Genomic DNA, 23,038 nt, shown 5'->3' with positions numbered 1-23,038 from the left:
GACCTCGTAAAACCCAAATAAAATGTTACATTTTTTCTATATAATAGATGCAAGTAAGTGAATATCAACTTTCTTTTAAATGAAGCCAACATCGGTTTGCTGTGGATAGGAGCCATCATTCAGAGTATTACAGGAAAGATCGCGAATTACCAAATACTTTCTTGATTCACACGCATTACGGTAAATTTGAATATATCATCGTAATTATTATACGAGAGGTCTGGAGAAGACTCTTTTTCGAAATTAGCTCTTGTAACTGGAACCCAGTTTTTTTAAAGTCGAAGTATCTCATAACAGTGAGTAGCGACAAGTATGGGTCTGCACGAGAAAATCAACGCCAACCCGACAGTATACGCCGTAACCGTAGCAGCGCACAAAAAGTTTGACATGGCCGAAGCGCTAGACGAAGATGTCACCGATCCATTCGAACCCGACGAGATTTTCGGTGCGCTTGACCAGCAAAAAGCGTGAATTTAGCGCTTTATTTGGTTTAACAAAGCAAATTTCGTTGTCCCAATGACAGAAATTTTGCGGCACATTAACGATCCTGAGCATCCTCTGACGCTGGAGCAGCTTAAAGTTATGTCCCTGGAGAATGTACATGTGGATGACGCTAATTCACGCGTTAAAGTCTATTTCACACCCACAATCCCACACTGCAGGTTCTCAACCAAAGCTTAAAGTATCTATATATTCTGTATTCATTTAGCTCATCCGTTGTTCTGTATAATCGTAGTATGGCTACGCTTATTGGACTTTGCATTCGGGTAAAATTGTTACGCTCGCTACCGTCACGCTTTAAGGTTGATATTCTTATCACGCCGGGCTCTCACTCGTCGGAAGCAGCAGTAAACAAGCAGCTTAATGACAAGGAGCGTGTGGCTGCTGCCCTCGAGAATTCTCATCTGCTTACTGTTGTAAATAAGTGTATTGCCAACACTGACAAGTAGCGAGCAAATGGCTAGCTTTTTGGAAAGGTTAGCTGGCAACATTTTTATAATATTTCAATATAGTGGCGGTGCGACACTATAAATTGTTGCTGCTGCATTAGTTCGCTAAAACTTTTTGCTTCTGATAACAACACATTTTATTTATCCGTAAGCAATAAGACTTGTTTGACGATATTACCGTCATCACTTCGAGTTTGCTTTACTGTGCTGAAGCGATACAATTAGCGAACCCCTATGCCAACAAAAATTAGTCATTTTAAATTGTGTGCACTATCTGTTGGCTTTTTAAACATGCCAACTCGTAAAATATACTAAAAGATGATATTTCGTGGCACGTGTATTTAGAAATCTTTAGCTCCTTAGAAAAAATATTGGTAGGATACTACGTGGACGGTATTATAAAAAAGCATTGCGTGTGTGATGAAACTTTCATCACAAGTTCTCTCGCGTTAAATAATGAAACCCATTGCTGCTTGGCAGGCATAACCACTTAACAAAATCTTCGTAGCCTGAAAAGGCCACAAACTATGCCTCACGGTATTCTGCCGCGCACATCCACAACTAATACCGTTACATTATCCGTTGCGCCGAGCTCGATAGCATGGTCTGCCAGCATGTTTGCTATCCCTTGGACACCAAGCCACGGATTGTTGCTGTAGATACGTAAAAAAAGAGCTTAGTACGGCCACTGCTCTGCCAAATCAACTCAATCAGGTTTTACCTGATGCAAGACGCTACTTGATCATTTGTAAGAACATCCCACAGGCCGTCCGATGCCAATACAATATACTCATCTTCTCGATGCAGCTCGTGCGCTGTCACTTCGGGATCAGCAATCACCAGTTGACACAGCTCAGCGTCACCAAAGGCTCGAGCGACAGCCAAGTGGCCATTCACACGTGCAACACCTTTTATATAAAGCACCATTCCTCCATGTTCCTCAATCCGTTGCTTTTCCTGATCATTCGAGGCTTTATGGTCCGTAGTAAGCTGCGTCGCTTGCGCCACCTTATCTCTCGTAGTCACAAGAATTGCTCGGCAGTCTCCAGTGTTACTCAGCATGATAGTATTTCCCCGAATGAGCAATGTTACAGCTGTTGCTCCTCCTTCGCACTGTCCTTCCTTCTCACGATTTAATATTTCCTCGTTCATCGCCATGCTAGCGGAATGACAGGCAGCTGCCAAGTCGGTCGTGTACTCTGGCGCTGCAAGGATATACACGGGAAACAATAATGCCAACAGCGACGACGCTTTCGCTCCACCATGTCCGTCATAGACACCAAAAAACTGTGTATCTTCACTAGCTCGTTCGTATTTCAGCAACTTGTGAGCACTTAGCCCCGGCGCGCAGCCGTCCGCGACAAATTTCTCAAGCACTCGGCTCTTAAGCAAATCTACGAGGAAGGGAGGAAGCGAGGACGGTACCACCTCAAGAAGACCACGACCATAGAGATCCAGGTTATCAATGGCACGGAATCGGTCTTCGTTGTACGCCCTTGCACCGCTGCGGGTACTCACGGCAAAAGTTGGCGGATTGTGCTGATGAAAAGCGATCTCCGAATCCACAGCACCAATGTTTGCCGCCTCGATTTGGCTAGGTGTGTGCCACGACGAAGTGCTGTCTGGCGTCGTGGACTGGTCAACAGCTACGCATATGCGTCGCAGAAAGCGTGCTAGCCAGCACTTATGAAAATGTGTAGGCTCGGTCTTGGAGAATGCTTTCGAGCGTATGACCTTACGGCGAGGATTCGTGGAGCTGCGACCTAGAAGCATAAATTTTGCTTTGACGGCAACTCTCGAACATTATATTTTAGCCACAGAATGCCCTAACCGCTGATTTGGTACACCTGATCTGAAGTGCATATGCCCAACGTGTTCCAGAGTACCTGGCTCACATAGAGACTTCGGTATTGAAATGATCTGGTCAAAATTGAGAAATACGCTGCATTTGTATAGAATTGGGTCTTGCATTTGTTGCCATGGCGGTGTTAAACGACGTTTCCGTCTGGCAGACGAGCCCTTTCAGTAAAAGCTCTCGTACCTTTGCGTTGAGAGCCGGAATAATTTGTGACAAAAAACTGACTGGAACACTGGACTTTAAGAAACTCAATTATTTGCACAATCATTGAAAAAACGTTCTCCAACCATTTCAAGCACATTAATACATCACACGCTTTACTTGAGCAAGTCTCTTGCGATAACTATTACTCTTAGAAGACTGATACTGGTTTGATTTACTTCTTGAATAAGGATTGGCGTTGCTACAGTTTTACATTTTAATGTAACATTTGTAAACATTAATGGAGTTATTGAAACAACGTCATAAAACGTGGGCACAGGCAATATGCCATTCTTGCTGCCAAACCTTGCAGCTTTCTTTACTTAACATTCTATCGCTCGGCAGTGATGCTAGCGCTGCTCCCTGCTGTACATACCCTCTGCCAAAATTAAAGTATGCACTACTACACCTCATTTCCATTAGCGCAGTGAAGGACATCGGCAACTATGCTTGCAAAACTCTTCGGCAAGTTCAAATAAAAGTCTGCCAACATCAAGCAGCCATTGCAGACACTAGGCAGGAAATTACTCAAAGCCATTCGAGAAGCTGTGTGAAGTTTGTCGCTGGAGCACAAACTGATGTATGACGTCTGGATACACGATTGAGTAGGGCTCTGACCTGTTAAATATCCGGAGCAGCTATTGGAAACAATTGCGGAAAGCTACGATCGTTATTCAATCGGTAATCAGAAATGAGAAAATAATGTCATATCACACATTACAATGTAACGTGTGGCAACATATTGGGGGTGCGATGATCCAAACATGAGCAGCGCAAACAAAGTGACGGAGTTCGTCGAGACTACGTTTATGCAAGATACAAGCGTTTTTACGCGCAATCGGATCGTGTGTACTCCAAAACGAATTAGGTTCTTCGACCTTGCATGTTCCCTAAACGCTTACCACGGCAACTACTTCATGTGCTTCATTGATGAATGTTAAAGAGTCTTGCGGCAACAGCTCTTCAAGTTGTTGTCCTCATGGCAGACATAGCAGAATATTTATTTCAAAATATCGAAGCCGTGGTAGCGAAATACAAAGGTGCAACTCCGCACATCGTTATTGGATCCTGCTTTTCGCAATTGCGTTGTACGTTCAAATATTTCGTCCCAATATATAGATGTAAATGAGCGAATGTTACGTCATGGTACACGATTTTTCGCGCACGAAAGCATCACATAATCGGTCGCGTTAAACTAAGTTCTAGAAAAATTTAAATTAAGGATACGACCCTCGAGCAGCACTAACGGGTAGGCGAGCACCTCGCCTTCTGGCAAATTGTCGATCACAATTGAAGCTTGTCGAGACATTTGTTGCAGACATGTTGATTGGAAAGAGATTAAACAATAATGTCCCGATNCGGAATAATTTGTGACAAAAAACTGACTGGAACACTGGACTTTAAGAAACTCAATTATTTGCACAATCATTGAAAAAACGTTCACCAACCATTTCAAGCACATTAATACATCACACGCTTTACTTGAGCAAGTCACTTGCGATAACTATTACTCTTAGAAGACTGATACTGGTTTGATTTACTTCTTGAATAAGGGATTGGCGTTGCTACAGTTTTACATTTTAATGTAACATTTGTAAACATTAATGGAGTTATTGAAACAACGTCATAAAACGTGGGCACAGGCAATATGCCATTCTTGCTGCCAAACCTTGCAGCTTTCTTTACTTAACATTCTATCGTTCGGCAGTGATGCTATCACTGCTCCCTGCTGTACATACCCTCTGCCAAAATTAAAGTATGCACTACTACACCTCATTTCCATTAGCGCAGTGAAGGACATCGGCAACTATGCTTGCAAAACTCTTCGGGGAGTTCAAATAAAAGTCTGCCAACATCAAGCAGCCATTGCAGACACTAGGCAGGAAATTACTCAAAGCCATTCGAGAAGCTGTTTGAAGTTTGTCGCTGGAGCACAAACTGATGTATGACGTCTGGATACACGATTGAGTAGGGCTCTGACCTAGTTAAATATACGGAGCAGCTATTGGAAACAATTGCGGAAAGCTACGATCGTTATTCAATCGGTAATCAGAAATGAGAAAATAATGTCATATCACACATTACAATGTAACGTGTGGCAACATATTGGGGGTGCGATGATCCAAACATGAGCAGCGCAAACAAAGTGACGGAGTTCGTCGAGACTACGTTTATGCAAGATACAAGCGTTTTTACGCGCAATCGGATCGTGTGTACTCCAAAACGAATTAGGTTCTTCGACCTTGCATGTTCCCTAAACGCTTACCACGGCAACTACTTCATGTGCTTCATTGATGAATGTTAAAGAGTCTTGCGGCAACAGCTCTTCAAGTTGTTGTCCTCATGGCAGACACAGCAGAATATTTGTTTCAAAATATCGAAGCCGTGGTAGCGAAATACAAAGGTGCAACTCCGCACATCGTTATTGGATCCTGCTTTTCGCAATTGCATTGTACGTTCAAATATTTCGTCCCAATATATAGATGTAAATGAGCGAATGTTACGTCATGGTACACGATTTTTCGCGCACGAAAGCATCACATAATCGGTCGCGTTAAACTAAGTTCTAGAAAAATTTAAATTAAGGATACGACCTCGAGCAGCACTAACGGGTAGGCGAGCACCTCGCCTTCTGGCAAATTGTCGATCACAATTGACGCTTGTCGAGACATTTGTTGCAGATATGTTGATTGGAAAGAGATTAAACAATAATGTCCCGATAAAATGCAAGTATTGTGACTGTGATTTATTACCACACAAATGAAGGACAATGTCAATTGACATTGTGGCCCGTGAATATACGAAGTCAAGGACACTAGCGGTCGAATTAAGTTCTTCTTTTCCAACTGGCGATTAAAATTTGCTTGCCAGTTGCCATGTAATGGGCGGTTGGAGAACCGTTGTTGTGGTACATTTACTTTATGGGTTCAATGCCCTTTTATATAATTTTAAAATAGTTAATTTCTTAAATCCCATTTATTATGGGTAATAAATGTGGTCGCCGCCAGATATAAATCTGGCGGCCAAAATCTATTTTCTTGATTCGCTAGGGTAAGGTTTTTAGATTTAAAAATTATTAAAGTTCAGTTCCCCTTTTTATCTTAAAGCGTCAAGTGCCTTCCTAAGGCTTGCGCATTGATCTGTAAGAGACAAGCCTTTCTAAGGTATATTTTTTCTTGGGCACTAGTTGCCACTTGGTTCTACGAACCCCTGAATTCCTTGAACGAGAATTCCTTAAGCTTTGATAGCTTGTACGACTCCCGGAGTTGTTAAACCCATTAGTTCAATAGGACTAAGAGACTCTCTGAGTCTGAAAGTCTTCCTCTGACTTTAGGAGCAAGGTAGCTCCGCTATACCTGGTAGGACTTATAGTCAATCTACGCTGAGTCTTTACAAGACTAATTTCTCACGAAAATGTTAGAGGTTCCAGAACTGTCAGAAGCGTAACGCGCCGCTTATGACAAGCTCAAAACCTTATCCGGGCTTGAGCACGTGGAATTTATTATTTCCCAAGGACCAGAGGTCCTGCATGCAAGGCTTGAAGCCTTCATGCGGTACGAAGCCTCCCTAATCGGTCAGGTACAGGACCATTTAGCGGCATCTATGCCAACCCGGTACATCTCTGTACCTGACGCAGAGCCGAGGGCTCGCCCTCTAACTGTAAATGTGAAGAGATTTGAGGGAAAAGAGGAAGAAAAATCTCCCTTTTCGGATTAAGCAGATGGAAATGACCATTGACTCTGATTGACGTCTTACTTTTTCTCGTTTATGACAGCCTTAGAACAAAACTTTGGTGCTACGACTACGTAGCTACCTGTAATCTTCCTTTGCACGTCGTGTGCGTGAGTAAACCGAGCCACCCCACCTTCACTGTCATCAGTGTAGGTTGTCTAGTACTGTTAACAGTACTAGCAAGGGTGCCACGTTACACCTGGTAGCACTTTGTTGTCCGTTTAACGGCTCACGCACGATCCATCCAACACGGACATGTTTGATGAAGAAAGAGGGAGCTTCTCAGCCCCTCAAGTAAGCTATCAATCAACGCGCGAAAATTTCACTCATTTGAGTAACCTTGAATGGAGAGCGATCGAACGGATGAATTCCGTCGTAGGCGGGCCAGCCGTTAGCGCAACCTTGTTCGCTCTTGAAACAGACGAGAAACATGCGGCAATAGCCAAGTTCATACAAAACGAGCTCGACGGGGCCCAAGAGAAAGTAGCCTTGCTTCACCAGCAAGGCTCTCGACACACAGAGGTGCTGAGAGAACAGGATGTTCAACAGATGGAACTGTTGAGACAGCAGCATGTACATGCTGCTTATGGTCCGACGCTTCCACGTCGACCCGAAAGCTTATCTCTGAGCTTAAGACCGTCGAGGGCGACTCCCTTTTGAGATGGTTCGTCAGAAGCTCGCTGCAACAATCATGATGCGACGAAAGTGAAATTCGGCATGTCCAACGTAGCTAGACGTGCCAAATGTTGGGCCTTAGAGCTCAAGCTTCACGACCCATTAGTCTTTGGGTCGGATTTGGTCTTTAAGACCCGGCTCAGACAAACATTTGAGCCGCCACGTTCCGAATTCAGGGCTCGAGCCGAGCTCCTGGATTTAAAGCAGGGCAAGCGTGACATTCACTCTTATGCCCAACATACACGATACCTAGTCAGTTGTATCGGTCGCCATCCAACAGATGAATAAACACAGGTTACTGTGTTTATTAAAGGTCTTGCAGACGGACCTGTCAAGACCCACCTATTCCCGCTACAATTAGAGTCGCTAGACCAAGCGATCTCTAAATCGGAACAGGAGAACTTAAGTCTTAGACAGGCTTTTGTCCACTCTGGTGCTTATCGTCCACCGAGACGACAAGAAACCGGAGGTCCTGAACCCATGAATCTCTCGTATGTAGAGCGAGAAACCCGTTCTTCAAGTTAGAAACGATTACAGAAATGTAATCGCTCTCAAAAATGAGCTAAACTACGCCTATGAGTGTAGTGCTCCACGGCCAGTGCTTAAAAACACTGAGCGAAAAGACCGATCTATCGCTGGGAATAGTAAAGGATGCGGGTCCGATGCTGTTGCGAAATCGCAACGGCGAGGAGGATCGTAAAAAGACTTACGGGGTCAGTAAATGCCGAGCGCCCTTCGGATCCAGCAAGGTCAAAAAAATTGAAGGTCTTTTTACGAAAGTTGCTCCTCACACACAAACATTGTGTGTAACTACCCCAGGGGATGAGGTTAGCCTCATCACTCTTAAAATTACAGTGTCAAACAAGTTGCCACTTATGTCCCTAGTCGATTGTGGGGCGTCGTGAATTTATTAGACGCGAATCGCTAGAAGATCGCAGGCCCAAATTTATTGAGCGCGATACCTCCTGACGAGGATGACAGTGCGCCTAGCAATAGGCATATGTAACGGTTAAGAAACGTGTAGTTGGTATTCAACACATGTCAAAGGGAAAACAGTGCGATGATAATTTCATCGTACTAGATTTGGATGACAAATTTGATGTCATCCTTGAATTACCATGGCTCAGAAATTACGAGCCATGTAAAAATTGGCAGCATCAAGCCGTGACGATGCCTGTCTCTTGTTCATCAGATGGCCAACTGATGAACGCCTTTGAGCGGCTACAAGCGTGTGGATGTCCTACGAGTGAGTGTGATGGCTTCACATGTGGTTCGGTCGTTAGCATGACTGCACAAGACCTCAGTGTGAGTATTCAACACATTGTGGAGTTAGATTCCGACGGCTGTGCATAAGCACAGGCAGCGTCGAAGTTCGACAAGAACCGAAACGGTTCTTGCGTGATATGCGTAGTGGCAAAGTCAAGCAGATCTGCGTGCTTGTCATAGATGACAGCTATGTGGCCGATATTCGGTCGGCAATGGTATTATCAGAGAACCAACGATTCTCAGAAGCTTATCGATGGACGAAAGCGTCCTCCATGAGAAGATTCGGATTGAACGTTTTTCGTCCCAATCTTGGGAGTCTTTGAAGACAAACCCTCCATATAAGAATTTAATAGAATTTAAGGATGTCTTTCCTGAATCAGTACCGTGCGAGTTGCCTTAGGATAAAGGTACTCAACACGAAATCGACCTGATTCCAGGTTCAAAGCACTGTTATGAAGCAATTGTCATTGCCTCGCGAAGAAGTAATAACGATCGACACATTCTTTGCCGATCGCTTAGCAGCGGGCCATGTGAGGGAATCAACTTCCTTACATAGCTCTCCGAGCTTCTGTGTGCGTAAAGCACCAGGAGGATGGCGGATTGTGCATTCATTCAATAAATTGAGCGCAGCAACATACCGGCTCAAACGCCGATACCACGAAAAGACGTCATCATTGATGGTATGTCAAAGAGCATTATCTTTTCGTCAATGAATCTGATGGATGGATTCTATCAGATCCTCATGCGTGAACAGGATATCCCGCTCACAGCAGTAAATCCCTCAAGCGGTATGCTATGGGATTGACTGGTCATGCCACAGGAGCTTAGTAATGCCCCTGCGACATTTTACAGATGTGTAACCAATCTGTTGAGATGGGTGCGGGATTTTGCATCGAACTATTTTGATGACGTCTCCGTTCATAGCAGAGCCATGAACGGAAACTCGGATGTTGAAGTACATCGTACCCACGTTCAAAAGGTTCTTACACTTATGTGTAAGCATAGTTGTATGCAAATCTCTAGAAGTGTGTATTCGCTGAAGCGATATACCACTTCCTGGGTGCATCGTGGATTAACACGGTGTACGCCCTGAGCCCCTGGAAATTATCAAGGCGATTACCGATTGGCCTGTGCCAGTCGATGAAAATGGACTTCGAAAGTCCTTGGCTCAACGGCGTACTTACACAAGGACTTCCGCAATTATGCCGAAATGACAGTACATCTTTCTTCTTTTTAAGAAAAATGTAAGTGTTCATGGAACGCTGATTACCAGCGTTTCTTTTCAGAGTATCAAGCAAGGCCAGATGCAATCGCCGATCCTGGAGATTGCTGACCAAGACCAACATTTTCATGTGGTCTGTGACGCCAGCAATTTTGCAAGCGGCTGCGCGTTAATGCAATATGACACAGACGGCGCAGAGTTCGTCGTCTGTTATCAATCGCGCCAGCTTCAATTTGCTGAACGCAACTATCCAGTGCATGACGAGGAACTCCTTGCCATGAAATACGCACTGGCTAAGTTTATGGTCTATCTCCTCGGAGATAGACCATTCATTGTATATACAAACCGTGCTTCTTTACGCACGGCCGTAAGCAGTCCACTCTTCTTTCAAAGAATGGCGAGATGATTTTCTTTGCTCGCGGAGTGTAACTGCTCCGTGGAGTATAAACCAGGACAACTTAACGTCGTCGTTGATGCACTTTTGCGCCGGCCCGATTTCGAACCGACTGGGACTATCAACGGTGAGCATAAGGCCACTGTTGCAACAAGAGGTGTTTCGTCGTCAACATTACTCTACGACGTTAGAAGAGCCTATCAAGAAGATAAGGCTCTTAAGAGCAAAATGAATTACCTGAGGAATCACCCCCCAACACTTCTTAAAAGGATTGTCGAAACTATATCGATCCTCAACAGATCGATACACAACACGAAACACTTCACTGTATTACACAGCCATTGTTGGAGACACACGTTGTGTCGTCATCCCTTCCCATAACGGTTTATATTTACGCATCATGTATGAGTGCCACGATGCTCCAATAAGTGGTCATCGAGGACGTGATAAGGCCTTTCTCACGATAAAGCGCGACTTCTACTGGCCACACCTGTATGAGTTCGTCCGCAAGTACATACGTTCTTGCGAAGTTTATTAGCGGTTTCACCCTCGGCTTCATCACGTGCTCCATTACAACCTCTGCCTGTTCCGGCAGAGTGTTGGCAGTCTGTATTCATGGACTTCGTCTTCGGATTTCCCGACGAACATAAAAAATGGTAATCTTGTTTCTGTTGATTGTATCAGCAAAATATTACATCTTGCTGCAGTACCGGAGTCGATAACAGCCAAAAGCTGTGCTCGTGTCCTGTTTACACGATATTTTGACAGCATAGATTACCCTCGAACTGGCCCTAGATCGAGACCCTAGATTCACGGCAACATTTTGGCAAATTGTGGTCAAATAACTTGGAACACGGTTGAAAATTTCAACTTCTGATCATCCTGATACAGATGGGCAGACAAAGCGTGAAAACCGTGTCCACGAAGAGATACTTCGCTAATATGTCCCTTCTTTTACGAGTTGAAGCGAGGTTTTGCCGATGGTAGAATTTGCCATCAACAGATCAGTGCATGCTTCTACAAAGCATTCACCATTTTTCGTGAAAGGCTTACGCCACCCACGTATACCAACTTGTTTGCGAGTGACTCTTATTCAAGGTGGGGGACTCGCTCGAGCGAAGAATTTTCGAGCTCTTTCTCATCACGCATAGCACTAAGGTCAATGCGAAGGATACCAATGTTGGTTTATCTAACATTGAAGTGGACAAACGCAACTTTTTAGAGTAATATTGCTATTACTGACTTATACAACGATGCTGAAAGACTTAGCATCAAAAACAGTATTATAAATGAGAACGATAATAATTTTAATAATGAAGAGATTGATATCTCCGCAGTGCGAGCCGGTCGCACTGAGAACAAAAGTACATCCGAGTCAGCAGGAGACTTCCTGGTGGTTAGAGAAGCAGTGGTCTATTTCGTACACAATTTTACCACTGATGCGGTGAACCGACAGAAACGGAACTCTGACAAAAATGGAAGAGCAAACATACTTTCATTTAACGTTAATGACTTTGTCCATCTGTCTACAGTAAGCCTACCAAAACACGTAGTGACGAATGTAGGCAATCATAAATTACTACCCTGGCATATCGGCCGGTTTCGTGTACTACAGCGCCAAGGCAATGCGTACACGATCGAGCTGCCTCGTAGGATGCGTACGCATCCTACGTATTATGTTGGACATCTTTGCCCGTACCATCGGCACAAAGCTTTTTCCGATTCCGGATTACATCGGAGCGGTCTATGGCATCCGCCAAAGCCTGATCGTTCAGAGCCAAAGCCTTATTGTCTCGAGACAAAGTTTGATTCTCTTGAACCAGAAGATTCACTCTTTCCTCCTGAAAAAAAAATTATGACGAGCTATCAACAGCTCATTTCGAAGGGACTGATGTGTCCTTTTGTTTGCCAGTTGATCAGTCGCAATCTGCGCACAAGTTTTCAACTGGTCACGAGAAAACTTATCAACCGCCACCGCTGAGTCGCGGCGATGGGATCGCTCGTGATCAATGTCCTCCCTCAAATAATAAAGGGTGTGATCCAAATCACGATGTTATTCGGGTTCGTCAAACGAGGCGAACCTGATGTTTCCTACCTCACCACATCCATAGACGGAGTGGTGAGAAGCGTTTTCTTGTTAAGCGCCTCTCGAACCACCGTGAGGTAAAGGGGTTCGAACGAGTTGTCTCGTTCGTTGGCGAGGGTATCCACACTCGCATGATAGTTGTTTCTTAATCTGAAGATGTAGGTTCAAATCCTACTCTCGTCTATTTTTTTAAATTATTATATATATATTTTTACATTTGTTATTATGATGCAAGATATTAATATTTACATTGATAAAAATAAAACAGATAATAATTTCGGTTTTTACCTATTATTTTCCCAACTGTTGTTGGACGTTTCGGGTCTCGTCTCGCAGCACGGCAAGACCCATCCTCCTCGGCAGAAGGTCCATCGGAGGGCGAGCGCTTCCCGCGCTCGTAAAAGGATTCGAGGATCGCAATCCCTTGACGCATCTCGTAAGAGATGAGAGTCCTCCAATAAGGATCTTTGAGGGAATATACTTCGTTAGGGGCTTGACTATCACCCTTCAAAAAGCATGGGTATGAGTCCCGCCCCCCCCCCTACGGGAAGCAAGGAATCCCAGTTTCTAGACAAACAGTACAACTTCTAGCGTGCACCGAAAACGGTCGATTTCTCGAACCGTGCACGGAAAGCATTTGGCTTGTCAAGCCAGACCTCGCGGCCTATGTTTTATACATTCTGTACAAAGGCTGTTCAAGCTTGGAACAAAGGATCTGCATCCTTTGCCCGTTTGAAGAGTACTACCGATGCCAGAAAAAGGCATCGATGAAGAATTCCGTTTCATCTTTACCAGGCATGGAAAGCCTGGAGGAATCAAATAGCGAAATATGAGATCGATCGTGGGTCATACCAGACCAACGCATTAGGTTATCCTTAGAGGCAACCAAGGCCTCTTTTCAGAGCAAACCGCAACGTATTTAGGTTCCTCGCCTGCGGCTCATGTTAACGTTAACGTTAACTTGGCCCTTTGAGCGATCCCTAGAATCACTCCTTTCCTGTTGATGCTAGCACCACCAGCAGCACTCTTCCCTTCGCGACCACTTAGTTTCTAATGGCGCATACTAACGTCACCAGAGTGGTCATCGCCCATAGAGTCATCGGATGATGACTCCCTACCAGAGAAGTCCGACGAGTCGAACAACCTTGTCATCACCTCTCTGGTTGTCACGTTAAAGGTTTAACGGAATCGACCCCAGGTGGTCCGGCGGGCGATGCCGGTGGCTTGGTCCAGTACCTACAATTCGTGAAGCAGGTGACTTGTCACCGTCACCTGCCATGTCATCAACAAATGACATGTTTTATCACCAAAATTGGGAGTAGAGGTGACGTATTTCCCGCAGTAGACGCATTTGCGTCTACTGAAACATTTGCATTACCAACAGCTGCACGAATCCGTGCAGCTGCCAGCTTTGCAGCCGCACGGCCTACGCGCACAGACTTGGCAGTCGCCATGTTGATTTTGATCAAAATCAGTTGATAAAGATAAAATCGTTTCATTGATTAAAACCAACAACGCACAATTTCAGGGCACGATATAATAGTATTTCCTGTCACCCTGCACCAGTCACTATAGTAAGTGTTGGTTTAGGGGGGGTGACGTATCGGGGTGTCCCGTTACACAAGTATTATTTCCATGAGAGGAGTAATGGATGATATTTCTTATGAGAGGGAATATAAAAAGAAGTACAAAACTATTATTGGTTTTAGTTTTGATCCAATAATTCCAAATTGGATAATATTAATGCAATAAGACATTAGCTCTATTATTTGGTTGATAAAGGTCTAACTCAACCCCGCAAATCGTTAGAAGACACGATTGTGATGTGCGCAAGGAGGCGCCATACTTAAATAGTTATTAATATAATAAGTTTAGTAGTAGATAGAAGATTGTTACTTTGGAAACTTAATATATTAATGCAGTTTTACTTTTCCCTAATTCTAATCCTTTGAATTACCTTTGGTAGCTAAAGTCCCTACTTACTGCTGTGAGCGGGATATCTTGCTCGCGCACAAGGATCTGATAGAATCCATTCATCAGATCCATTAACGAAAAGATAATGCTCTTTGACATACCATCAATGATGACGTCTTATCGTGGTATCGGCGTTTGAGCCGGTATGTTGCAGCATTCAATTGATTGAATGCATGCACAATCCGCCATTCTCCTGTTACTTTACGCACACAGAAGGTCAGAGAGCTATTTGAAAAATTGACTTTTTCACATGGCCTGCTGCTAAGCGATCGGCAAAGAATTTGTCGATCGCTAATACTTGTTCACGAGGCAATGACAATTGCTTCGCAACAGTGCTCTGAACCTGGAATCAGGTCGATTTCGTGTTGAGTGCCTACATTCTTAGGCAACTCGCACGGTACTGATTCAGAGAAGACATTATTAAATTCCTTTCAATCGTTACATGAAGGGTTTGTCTTCAAAAAATCCCGGGATTGGGACGTAAAACGTTCGATCCGGGTCCACTGATCGAGGACACTTTCGTCCAACGATAAGCTGCTAAAAATCTTTTCGGTCACAGGAAATACTATTGCCGACCGAATATCGGCCACGTTGTTGTCATCTGTGACAAGTGCGCAGGTCTGCTTAGCTATGCCCCTACTAAGATCACGCAAGAACCATTTCGATTCAAGCGTTGGCAATTGAGTATATTCGAAGTTAACTTCGAAGGCGCTATCATATCGAGTGTATAAGCGCCTAAATCATTGTTAACTAAGACATCTGATGTCTCAGTTTCTTCTTTGAAACTTATTTCCAAAGGTACCTGGGAACCTTTGACCACAGTTTCTGGAGACTTATCCCCCCAGATTCTTGGGGACTTATTCCCTCAAGTTTTATTTGGGGAGCATCCCCCAACTGTTTTTACTGTGGTTGCGCTACCACAGCGAGATCCACTACGATCAACTCTCAAATCGATCTAGCACTTTCGAACTGTCTCTATTATAGACCGGCGTTTAAAATTTCTTGGATGTTGCTTTCCCATCGTGTCACATATATGTCTTAAGACATTAAATCGCGTCGCGAGAAATTCGCTTACTTTTTCCGAATGGTAACAGGGCTGATATCAGCAAGTTTATCGGCTAATTCTCCCCCACCAAGCCCTGAACCACGCAGTGGTATCGTTAACGGAACGCGTGGGTGGGTGAGACCGTTGACATAGAACGGAGCGTAGCATGTAGAGGAATGCACAGCGTTATATAACGCATATTCCACCACTGGGAGCATTGAGCTCCAGCCCTTTGGAGTGTGAGTACACACACTGCTTCAAATGTCTTCAATGACGCGATTGACACGTTCGATTTGACCATCGGTTTGCGGATGGTCCGCTATGGGCATGTCCAATCTGGTGCCAAGCATTCAAAAATCTGTTTCCAGAATTTACCCGTGAAACGGGGTCCTGATCAGAAACAATTGCTACAGGAAATCCGCGTTGTGAAAACACGCGATCGATGAACAGCCTGGATGTATCTTCAACATCAATGGTACCGGCACAGCTGCTAAGTCAGCATTTTGCTTAATCGGTCATCAAATACCACTATGCCCGTTTAACTGGCCGAATCTTTCGGTAGACCGAAAACAAATCCATACTGATGGACTCCCAGCATCATATGGGTACGGGCAGACTTGCCAGTGGCGTAGCAGCTTGTGCCGAGGGTTTAACCCGTTGGCTAGTTTCGCATGTGCAAACGTATATGCTGACCCAGTTGTAAAGCTTGGGTCACCAAGCTTTACAACTGGCATTTCGGTAGAGAAAAGACCAACGGCTCTGTAAGCCAGGTCACCAAGTAATCTGGCTTACAGAGCCGTTGGTCTTTTCTCTACCGAAATGACCACCAAGGACAGTATTATGTGCCTCATAGAGGATTCAGCGACACGTAAATGGTCGCTGGGCAAGGAAGTTGAGTTACCCAACTCCTTGTCAGATGTTGAATTAGTTATTAGCTCTGGTATAGAACCAATACAGGTTAAAAATTTTGAGACGTGAATGTCCCGGCCAATAAGAGGTGTATTGTCTCTATTCAAAGACAGGGAAGACAATGAAATGGTCATGCCCTAAAAAAGAAGATGATACGAGCGATTAATTGCATACGCTTGTACATGGCGCAACCGTTAACATCGAGGGGAAAGTTAGCCTTGCGGAATCCCGTACATGCTCTTTTAGAGCTAGACGAAATGTCTATTGATGAGTGCGGTCGAGCCTTCAAGGCTGGGGTCTTATCTGAGATGGCGGTCATTCGACCAACGATTGAGTTAAAATTATCGTTACTTCTGGACAAACTGTCCTGGATGACACAAAAGCTGCCCTTAGTGCGTGGAATGAATTATCGATCCTTAAAGTTCCTACGGATTCATTTTACTCCTTGATTTAGCAATTCCAAGATGTGGTACGTACCAATCCACCATCTGTTTAACCCTCGGATAGAGATGTCCGTCTTGAAATTTGACTTGAATCCGGGAATAAATAATGTGTCACATGACAGTGGCCTTTCCGAAAGGAACAGTGTGACGTCATTGATTTTTTCTTACGTGCTAAGCACGAGGCTGGAATGGTAAGAGAGAGCAAATCTCCTCATTCGACACCGACATTTTGTGTCAAAAAGCCAAATGGTAAAACGCGCGTTGTACATGCTTATAATAAGCTGAATGCTGCCACTATACCAGCACAAACCCCATTTCTAGAAAGGATGTTCTTCAGAACAATGTTGTGGAATGTACAATGTACAGTGCATTGGACTTAGTTGATGGATATTAGGAATTGCTCATGCAAGCTAGCGATATTCCGCGTACAGCAAGAACTTCCATTGCAGACCGCTTGGGGTTAGCACCCCAAGCGGTCTGCAATGGGAGTAATTAATTATGCCACAAGGGCTTTCCAACGCCTCGGCAACATCTAATCGTCAAGTGACGCAGCTGTTCCGCCCTCATCGAGGTTATGCACAGGATTATTTTAACGACCTTTTTGTCCATAGTCGTGTGGAGCAGGGTTGGTTGGATGTGGTAAACCATTCAGACCATTTGGGAGCAGTGCTCGAGTGTTGGCAATGCATCTAAATGCATTTTTGGCGCAAAGGAAAATCTTTTAGGGTGCTTCATTGGGAAGAGAGGCCTTGGAGCGGATCTTGCTAAGTGAAAGTCATAGTAGATTGACCGGTTCCAAAACCAAAGTATTTGTGTAAGTGGTTGGTTAGCCAATAATTTAAACAAATATAGCGAAACTTACGCTGATATGGTTCGGCCATTATCGAATCTCCTTTAAATGGATTCAGATTGGTGCAGGACTAGCACAGAGCAAAATGCTTTTCAAGCAGTTAAGGGTAGTCTTATCCATGCCCCGATTATGGCACTGCCAAATCCAAATTGGCCTTTCAGTTGTCGTGTGTGACGCATCGGATTTTGCCATTGGCAGTGATCTGTTGCAAACAGATGCTGATGGGTGTGAAAGTGTAATTGCGTTCGAGCCTAGAAAGCTTATAGCTGCGATGAACGCAGTTCATGACGAAAAGGTACTCGCAATGAAGTTGGTTCTTGTCGAATTCAGGGTTCATCTGCTAGGCTTTAAGCCGTTTGTGATATATACAGATCACACGTCACTACGCACTGCGACTAAGTCGCCCCATCTTTCTCAGAGAATGGCTTGATGACTTTCTATTTTCGCCGAATACAATATCAAGATGAAGCATAAGCCAGGCAAGCAGCTTGATTTGGCTGATGCGTTATCACGCAGGGCGGATTATTTGCTACTATAATATCGCCTATCACTGAATTAATCCGTTCGGCTTACGCCTAGGATGAACAGTGTATAGCTCTACTACGAGCTTTATAGAGCACTGAATTTGATTTCAACTTGTCGGCACGTTTGCGTGCAAAGTAACATCGATTTTCTATCGATAACGACTGTTGCTTTTGCACGAATGCTGCGGATACTCCGCGCATCGTTGCTCCTCATAATAAGAATTTGAAGTACTTCGCATGCATTAAAAAGGTTTAACTCGAAATGCCTTGGCGAACCGCCAATAGTGTCACTACTGACACTCAGTATGATGCCACTTCGGCTGACCACACTCGGTGGACTTAGACGTGCAACTCCACGTCTCAGGGATATTACACACTTAATAACTCGGCCTTAGGCGAACAATGCTTTCAGCATTCAGAGAATCGTTTTTACAACGAGTGTCACTCGACGAAGTACTTTCCACCCCATTTTTCTGAGTCGGGCTCAAAATAATTTTAATAATATTGGTGTTTATTCACTCAGACGTTACAATGTCTAACAAACTGACAGATTTAGTCAGCGATTCGCACCTATAGCGCTTTTATTGCCTAGCGAAGGTGGGTTCAGGACTCTTCAAAACTTTGCTAGGAACATTGCTTGGCGCCTTAGGTCTTAAACCTCCAATTGATCCATGGCTCATGGCGTTCAAGCCACGCCAAACCAAGGAACAGATCATATCTCGGATCCAAATTAAGGACGAGACAGCGTTACACACTGTCAAAGTCGAGAAACTTCATACCTAAGTTCAACGAAGCTTTAGGTACGGGGACTCAACGTATTGTTGATTTCCCTCAAGGGAAAGACGTCGAGCATTACTGCAAGACGCTCCTGAGTTAATAAGAAGTGACCATGGCTTCTCAAAGCCCTTCACAGTCGCCTGCGTGAGGCTTGTACTCACGCCTTGTGCCATTGCGCACCGAGCTAATTAGGGCAAGCACCTGTTTACTCTCACCTCCTAGAGGTTCAACAGAGCCTAGGTCTCCCTTTGCAGGGCGCCTTGCACCTACTGGGTATCGACGTTTTCCCGCACCGTACCAGATTTCTATTATAGGTTGGAGTTAGTGCTCTATCAAGCTTTACGCGTATTTCGTAGGGGACAGGCGGGACGTAAATGTTTTGTGCTTCCGCACAAATTACATTTACGGATGTTTTTATGCTGTACCACAGCTTAAACTGCCTCTTCTTTTTCCTTAACGAGGCTTAGATTCATGGGTCCTGGTCTATTAGACATAACCGATCTGCTCGAAGAGCTTGTACGGTAAACAGGCGTGCCAACACGAGCAGATTTAGAGTCGAAATCAGCGCGTTGCGCTATGGCAACTGCCGCTTTGAACGTAGCAGGATGGAATCGGAATAATTCCGTCCGGGCAACGCCTTCATTGAGGCCTCCATTAAAATTGTTACGACAGTTGCTTCTTTTTGCACCTGGTCTTGATGCATAGATGCAATGAGAGCTCTCAACTCCTGGACATAGTTCCCTAGGTTTCGTTGACACTCTCGAGTCGCTATGAACCGTGATCACATGCAAAAAGTCTGATTAGGCAGTGCAAACATGCTGGTCATCTGCTGTTTTGGCGAATATCATGTGGGAAAAGTGTCGTTTATGGACGGGATGCACGATAGTCCCCATTCCACGGCTCTACCTCCGACTTTGGAAATGGCCATAGCCACCTTTTGCCGTTCTGTTAACAACAAGGCGGAGTCAATGGTCATCTCCATCGCCTTAATCCAGAAAGTGATGTTTTCTCCCTCTTTTCCCACAAATGTCTTAACATTGACTACAAAGACGGCAAGTGTTAGGCTCTGAATCAGGTACAAAAATGTACCGGGTTGGCATAGATGCCGCCAAGTGGTCCTGGACCTGTCCGATAAGAGAGGACTTGAAACGCATAAAGGCTTCAAGCCTTGCTTCCAGAACTTCTCGTCCCTGGGACATTTTGAACTTAATGTGTTCATGCGCGAACAAGGTATTGAGCTTCTCAAACGCTGCTCGTTTCACCTCTGAAAGCTCTGGAAACTCTTCCATTTCAGTGAAGGCTTAGTCTTATAAAAGACTCAGGCTTAGATTGACTACGAGTGCTACCAGGTGTAGCGGATCTACCTCGCTACTAAAGTTAGAGGAAGACTTTAAGACTAGAGGAGTCTCTTAGTTCTATATAATTAATGGGTTTAACAACTTAGGGAGTCGTACAAGCTATTAAAGCTTAATGCATCCTAGTTCAAAGGATTCAGGGGTTCATAGAACCAAGTGGCAACTAGTGCCCGAGAATATGTACCTTAAAAAAGGCTTCTAACCCTCTCAGATTTATGCGCAAGCCTTAGGAAGGCACTTGACGCTTTAAGTTTAGAAGGGAACTGATCTTTAATTAGATTATTCAAATCCAAAAACCTTACCCTAGCTTATTTAAAAAGATTTCGGCCGCCAGATATAAATCTGGCGGCGACCACATTTGTAACCCATAATAAATGGGAGTTTAGTAATTTTTGTTCAAATAAGATAAAATTGTATTTTACCAATAAAGTAAGTGTACCACAACAAACCAATGTGTGCCCCATTACACTCTTTTGAGCGAGAGACAGGCATCGTCACGGCTTGATGCTGCCAATTTATACATGGCGTGTACTTTTTGAGCAATTATAATCCAAGGATGACACCAAATTCGTTCCACAGCTTGAAGAGCCTTTTTTCCTTCCTTAACGAGGCTCAAATCCATAAGGTTCGCTCTATTAGACGGAACCCATGTGCTCGAAGAGCTCATCCAAATCAATTACGGTGAAATCATCATCGTACTGTTGACTCTTTAACGTTTATTGGATACCAACTACACGTTTCTTTACTGTTACAGATGCGCCTGTTGCTAGGCGCACTGTCATCCTCGTTAGAGGGATATCGCGCTCAACGAACTTGAGCCTGCAATCTTCTATTGATTGGCGTCGAATAAAATTCACGACGCCCCACAATCGACTAGGAAAATAAATGCCAATTTATTTGACACTTTTATTTTTAAGGTGATGAAGTTTACCTCATCTCCTGGGACAGTTAGACACAATGTTTGTGGGTGAGAAGCATCTTTCGTCAAAAGGCCTGCAAATTCTTTTGACGTTGCTGGATCAGTAAGGCGCTCCCTACCTACTGACCCCGACCGTTTTTTGACAATCCGCCTCGCCGTTGCGATTTCGCAACAGCGTCGGATCCGCGTCCTCCGCTGCTCCCGCAGGAAATCGATCTCGCTTAGTGTTTTTAGGCTCTGTCCGTGGGGGGGTACTACATTCATAGGCGTAGTGGCCCATTTTTGACACCGATTACATTTTCGTAACCGTTTATAACTTGAAGAGCGAGGTTTCCCACTCTCTAGACATGAGAGATCTATGGGCTCTGGCCCCCCTTTCTTGAGTGGACCAAAGCCTGTTTCAGTCTAAAATCCTCCTGTTTCGCTATAGAGATCGCCTGGTCGTTTCTAGCCCGGGGGAAACAGGTGGGTCTTAGCAGGCCCGTCTGCAAGACCTTTAACAATTTCATTAATTGGATGACTAACGATACAACTGACCGGGTATCGTGTATGTTGGGCATAAGAGTGATGGTCACGCTTGCCCTGCTTTAAATCCAGGCGCTCAGCTCGAGCCCTGAATTTGGACCGTGGTGGCTCAAATGTTTGTCTGAGCCGGGTCTTAAAGACCTAATCCGACCAAAACACTAATGGGTCGTGAAGCTTGAGCCCCAAGACCCAAGATTTCGCACGTCCGGCTAAGTTAAACATGCCAAATTACACTTTCGTCGCATCATGATTGATGCGGCGAGCTTCTATGGCGTTGTCTAATTCGACGAAGCATTTTAAACGGGAGTCGCCTTTGACTGCCTTAAACTCAGAGTTTTCGATCTTTAAGCTGTAGGGTCGATGTGGAAGTGTCGGCCCACTAGCAGCATGTAAATGCTGCTATCTCAATAGTTCTAATTGTTGCACCCTGTTCTCTCAACATCTCTATGTGTTGAGAGCCTTGCTGATATAGCAACGCTACTTTTTCTTGGGCCCCGTCGAGTTCGTGTTTTATGAACTCGGCTATAGCCCCATGTTGCTCGTCTCTTTGTAGAGCGAACAAGGTTGCGCTAACGGTTGGCCCGCCTACGACCGAACTTATCCGTTCGCTCGCTCTCCATTCAAGGTCACTCAAATGAGCGAACCTTTCACGCGTTGCATGATAGCCTTCTTGAGGGGCTGAAAAGCTCCCTCCTTCTTCATCCAACATGTCCATGTTTGATGGGACGTGCTCGGGCCGATGAAGGGCTACGAAGTGCTACTAGGTCTAACGCGACACCCTTTGCTAGTACTGTTAACAGTACAAGACAACCTACACTAATTACAGTGAACTTCACGTACACGACGTGCAGTGGAAGATTACAGGTAATTAAGTAGTCTTAGCTACCAAAAGTTAGTTCTAAGGCTTATAGAATAGAGAAAAAGTAAAATTGTATTAATATTGTAAGCTCCTACGTAACGATCTTCTATCAACTACTGACTTTATAATTAAATAAATAAACAATGTATGCGCCTACTTTCGCACCACACAATCGTGTCATATAACGATTGGCAGGGTATTAATTTAAACTTAAATCAACCAATCAATAGAACTAATGTCTTATTGCGTCAATATTACCGAAGTTGATAATGCTGGAACTATTTATGTCAAATTAATAAAGATAATAAAATTGTATTTCTTTATATAGTTTTCCTCATAGGCGATAATATTTAGTATTCCTCTTATAGGAAATAAATTTATGTAACGGACACCCTGTTTCAGAAAGCCTTGTCGTGATAATGAGCGTAAACAATCATAGTTCGCACCGACGGTGTCCTGTAGATAAAAAGTTAT

General features: G+C 44.3%; 2 protein-coding genes across 2 annotated transcripts; one reads left to right on the top strand and one right to left on the bottom strand.

Moving 5' to 3' along the window:
* The first annotated feature begins 285 nt into the window (after positions 1-285).
* Positions 286-1,061, top strand: CCR75_000670 (uncharacterized protein). The gene is made up of 3 exons (XM_067958776.1): positions 286-445; positions 524-662; positions 738-1,061. The coding sequence occupies exon 3, from the start codon at positions 738-740 to the stop codon at positions 948-950; it is 213 nt and encodes a 70-aa protein (XP_067814808.1). The 5' UTR covers positions 286-445; positions 524-662; the 3' UTR covers positions 951-1,061.
* Positions 1,062-1,269: 208 nt separating this feature from the next.
* CCR75_000671 (uncharacterized protein) lies at positions 1,270-2,723 on the bottom strand (the record flags this gene model as incomplete). The annotated part of the gene is made up of 2 exons (XM_067958777.1): positions 1,270-1,603; positions 1,672-2,723. 2 exons carry the CDS (start codon positions 2,721-2,723, stop codon positions 1,483-1,485), a joined length of 1,173 nt encoding a protein of 390 aa, XP_067814809.1. The 3' UTR covers positions 1,270-1,482.
* Between the last annotated feature and the right edge of the window lie 20,315 nt (positions 2,724-23,038).

This window comes from Bremia lactucae, linkage group LG1 (genome assembly GCF_004359215.1).
Source record: "Bremia lactucae strain SF5 linkage group LG1, whole genome shotgun sequence".
Taxonomy (NCBI): domain Eukaryota; phylum Oomycota; class Peronosporomycetes; order Peronosporales; family Peronosporaceae; genus Bremia; species Bremia lactucae.
The sequence above is the reverse complement of the archived record's forward strand: the minus strand, read 5'-3'. Positions and strand labels throughout refer to the sequence as shown.

What these genes read in the sequence shown, in the direction of transcription:
- CCR75_000670 (XM_067958776.1), top strand. Translation starts at nt 738, where the DNA reads ATGGCTACGCTTATTGGACTTTGCATTCGGGTAAAATTGTTACGCTCG.